Source organism: Sinocyclocheilus anshuiensis, unplaced genomic scaffold, assembly GCF_001515605.1.
Source record: "Sinocyclocheilus anshuiensis isolate Anshui unplaced genomic scaffold, SAMN03320099.WGS_v1.1 scaffold643, whole genome shotgun sequence".
Classification (NCBI taxonomy): Eukaryota; Metazoa; Chordata; class Actinopteri; order Cypriniformes; family Cyprinidae; genus Sinocyclocheilus; species Sinocyclocheilus anshuiensis.
The window spans coordinates 994,975-999,304 of record NW_015551067.1 but is presented as its reverse complement, the minus strand read 5'-3'; the positions used below and the strand labels follow the sequence as shown (position 1 = coordinate 999,304).

At 36.6% G+C, this 4,330-nt stretch overlaps 1 protein-coding gene across 4 annotated transcripts in view; it reads right to left on the bottom strand.

The window, feature by feature from the left end:
• The window catches only part of LOC107662136 (heterogeneous nuclear ribonucleoprotein U-like protein 1), a 15,373-nt gene that overhangs the window by 9,205 nt on the left and 1,838 nt on the right, over nt 1–4,330 (bottom strand). For 3 of the 4 annotated variants that reach the window (XM_016452055.1, XM_016452052.1, XM_016452053.1), the window contains exons 4-6: nt 1,605–1,845; nt 1,421–1,494; nt 1,193–1,332 (exon numbers count right to left, since the gene is read on the bottom strand). In XM_016452055.1, the coding sequence (XP_016307541.1) occupies nt 1,193–1,332; nt 1,421–1,494; nt 1,605–1,845 (455 nt within the window). The remainder of the gene's footprint in view (nt 1–1,192; nt 1,333–1,420; nt 1,495–1,604; nt 1,846–4,330) is intronic. The other variant, XM_016452054.1, reaches the window with a different exon arrangement.

Here is a 4,330-nt window from a genome sequence, read left to right as displayed (position 1 = left end):
ATTAATTACTCACCCTCATGTTGTTCCAAACCCGTAAGACCTTCGTTCATCTTCGGATCACAAATTAAGATATTTTTGATGAAATGTAAGAGCTCTCAGACCCTGCATAGACAGCAACGCAACTTTAATGTTCCCAGGTCCAGAAACGTAGTAAGGACATTGGTAAAACAGTCCATGTGACATCAATGGCTAAACTTCAGTTTTGCGAAGCTTCGAGAATACATTTTTTGAGCGCAAAGAAAACAAAAATAACAATTTATTTAACAATTCTTCTCCCCCGAGTTACGTCTTCCAGCATTTTGGAGAGTACCCAAGAGCGTAATCTACGTAATCAGCGTTGTTTACGTTCGGGGGGAGAAAGCGCGCGCATGAACGTAATCTGCGTAATCAGCGTTGATTTTTAAAGGCTGTCCAAAACAATTATTGAGTATATTGTAGTGAAATATTTAAAGGGATCGTTCACCCAAAAATGAAAATTCTGTCAATAATTACTATCATCACCTTAAGACCTTCGTTCATCTTCGGAACACAAACCCTGCATAGATATCAAAGGAGCTACCACATTCAAGGCCCAGAAAGGTAGTAAGGACATTGTTAAAATATTCCATGTGACATCAGTGTTTCAACCATAATTTTATGAAGCTACGAGAATACTTTTTGTGTGAAAAAAAACCGAACTAAAATAATGTCTTTTTTCAACAGTTTCTTCTCTGATGACACATGGATTATTTTAAAGATGTCCTTACTACCTTTCCAGGCCTTGAACGTGTCAGTTGCGTTGCTGTCTATACAGGGTCAGAAAGCTCTCGGATTTCATCAAAATTATCTTAATTTGTGTTCCAAGATGAACGGGTGTTCCAAGTTGAACGGGTCCAAGGTCTTACGGGTTTGGAACGACATGAGAGTGAGTAATTAATGACAGAATTTTCATTTTTGGGTGAACTAACACTTAAAGCACCAAATCAGCACATGATTTTTGAAGTTTCACGTGACCCTGAATACTGAATAATGGCCGCAGGAATAAACTACATTTTAAAATCGAAAGAGAAAATTTTACATTGTAATAATATTTCACAATATCACTATTTTGACTGCATTTTGATCAAATAAATGCAGCCTTGGTAAGCCTAAGAGTATAAACATTAAAAAAAACATTACAGACCTCAAACTTTTGAACAGTAGTGTTCATTACCTTCAGCTCATAGCACACGCGTCCCTTATTTACACCATATGTTGCTCGTGCTCCAGACCATAGGTAAGCAAACCCCTCGATGGTTAAAGGATAGCCGCTGCAACGGTCTCGAGAGACTTTGAAGTGCAAGTCGCAGTTATCTGTTGAGGTTTACAGAGAGAATTCCATTATTATGACTATTATAGAGACATCATAAATCATAATTACACAAAACAAGCCCTCACATACAAGTATCAATGACCACTAGTGTGCCATCAAAGTCTTCCTCATCCTCTTCAGCAGGAGGCAGAGTTGAGTGGGACCTGTGATTAAGAAAATTACAATGTAAATGTAATAGCACTTGTTAGTGTGCATTAAGTCAAAATCCTAATGCCGATATAGGATTAAAACAAAAGCATTGGGGTAAATTCACCTCCTGTCTTCACGGTGTTCATAATAGCTGTAACCGTGGATTTCATCATAGTGCCTCTTGTGGCCATAATGTGCATGTGCGTCTTGTTCAGTCTTGCTTTCTGCATTCTGTTGGCTCTCTTGATCTTCCCATTCACAGCCGGGGTCAGAACACTGCAGTTCTTGTTGCTCCGTCTTTATCTCATCCTCATTTTTCACCTTTACTGGTGCCACTTCATGTTCTGTGAAACAATAACAGGGCTCTAGACAAAAAAAAATCAATTAAGGAGCCATTGGCTCCTATAAGAAACAAAATTAGACACCAAATCATTTTTTAAGTGCCACAGAATAAACACGTTGTATTTATTTGAACACATCAACATTTTAGTCATACTGTCATGTGTTTATGTCTCATCTTTTCTTGTCTTTATCAGCATTTTAATCCATCTTGTAGATGTCCTGGGAACTAAACATCTTTTCCAACTTGAGATCTACAGTCTCAAAGAATTGTTTATTACACAGAATCTGTGCCAATATCGCAGACCATAATTATTTCAGCATCACGTGGCCATTGGGTGTAGTTTGGGCTCCTCCTCAATGCATCCTATAAATGTTGTCATACATCTTGCACACGTCCAGTCTTGTTTTTCTTCATTAGTAACATGCAATTATATAAGAGGTGTTGAATTTTACCTTTAGCTCCTTGCATTCTTTCTTATCATACAGACAACAGGTTAAGTAAAAATATGAATATGCGATATAGTACATATATTTAGCAAAATGCTCCTCTTTATAGTTATTTTTTTTCTAGCTGATTGATGAGCTTATAGATGCCGAATGGTTATTCTGAGGTAAATGTATTGTTGCGTGGCATTGTTTACAATCTTTACACATTTTCCGCAGTTTGAAACACTGCATGAGCGATTACATGAGACATTTCAGTAAATTGTACTGTATCTTATAATTTACCTTTTGATGTCCATTCATGTTTATTTCGTACTATAGTAGTAAAGAGAAAGATATGATGGGTTCACATGCCGCTTGAACTGAGGTGCTAAAGCGATCGCTCATGCCACATTAAAGAGTGACGAAACAGTATTCATTGTTTGCATTTCGTTATGAATTTGGCAGAGTTTTAAAGCTGATACTTTGTGTATTAAAAGGTAACAGGGCACAAAGCTTATTGCGATTACTGGACGGCGAGTGTGCTACAAATAATATGAAGTTATCTTATCGCATTGACAGAACACAACATATAAAGATCTTGAAAACAAGAATCCATATTAGTAACTTATCGATTATAAACGAGAATTGTCAACGATATTGCTAATGTCCAGACAGCTGACTGCTTTACCTGTTGTAGTTTGTTCAAGCTGTGCACGAAACAGACACTGCTTTTCTGCACTTTTACTTCGCACACCTCCGTTATTTTCAATTTCTCTCATGCTGCCACAACTGGAGCTGCTTTTAGCAGATGTTCGGCAGTGATGAGGACTGTTTTTCCACAACATAAAAGATGTGACCACAAAACAAGCAGGAAAAAAACTTTACATTACGTGCAAATTTTTAAATCATAACATGTGAATTTATATAGTCGCCAGTGACGATCTAAGCAAATATATCACTCGCAAATTTATATTTTTGGTTGCGAATGCGACAGGTGCAGTCTGGAGCCCTGAATAAAAATTCAATATAAAGCAGAGGTTCTCAACCAAGGGGCCTCAGCAAGCTATGCCTCAGCAAACATCCAAAGGGGCCTCAAGATGAATTAAAATGATTTAAAACAAGACAAAACAAGCATTAGAATATAATACACCAAAACTAATAAAATTAGTAAAACACAAAAGATTGGAGTTGTACTGCTGTGTTACAGTGGAAAAACTGAATTTTAACCACTGATTCTTTGCAGCCTCATCTTTCGGAAGTGAAAATAAAACGAATTTACTTTCATCTCAACTTGAAGTTAACCACACAAACAAGCTACAGTGTTTGTGGCCGGGTCAAGTTGTTTGCGGCCGGCTAATGTAAAACATAGGTGGGCATTATGCAAATGTGTTGTGACTGTAGCAGTCACAGAAGTGGGATGCGAATTACTGACAACTCGTTTAGACTGTTCAGAGTCTATTCTTTCTTTTGGGAGAAAATAACTTTTTATCGTGTAGTGGTAGACTGATATAATGCCAAGGCTGATATTTAGCATTTTTTTAATTATTGACATCAGCCTTTTAAGTTTTTCTGTCTAGTCAATAAATGTCGGAAACGGGATTTTCATTTTTACAGCGCCGTGAACGTGCAAACTGGATGCAGACAGGAGAGTTCTGCTGTCACTCAATACGCATCAATGACAAACTTTAAATCCTTGATTTCTATGCTGCGTTGTATCCAGTTGGCCGCTATGTAATATTCACCGTGTAATTTATGTAAAATTAGCATTACCTGGTCTTAATTTGAGGAAATAACAAATTTGAGATTTACAAGATTACTGAGTGTACTGTCGCTTACTGTTTATTTCCTTTTATTCATGTTTTTAAATGTGTCTATTTGGGAAAAATAAGAAAATAATGTGAAAATAACAAGCTATATTTTTCATATTGAATCATTTAAAAATTATTTATTTCTAATTTAGTAAACATTATGTAAAATAAACATAAATTTCTCTGCAGCATGTTATTTGCCACCTTTAAATTGAGTTCACACACACACACACACACACACACACACACACACACACACACACACACACACACA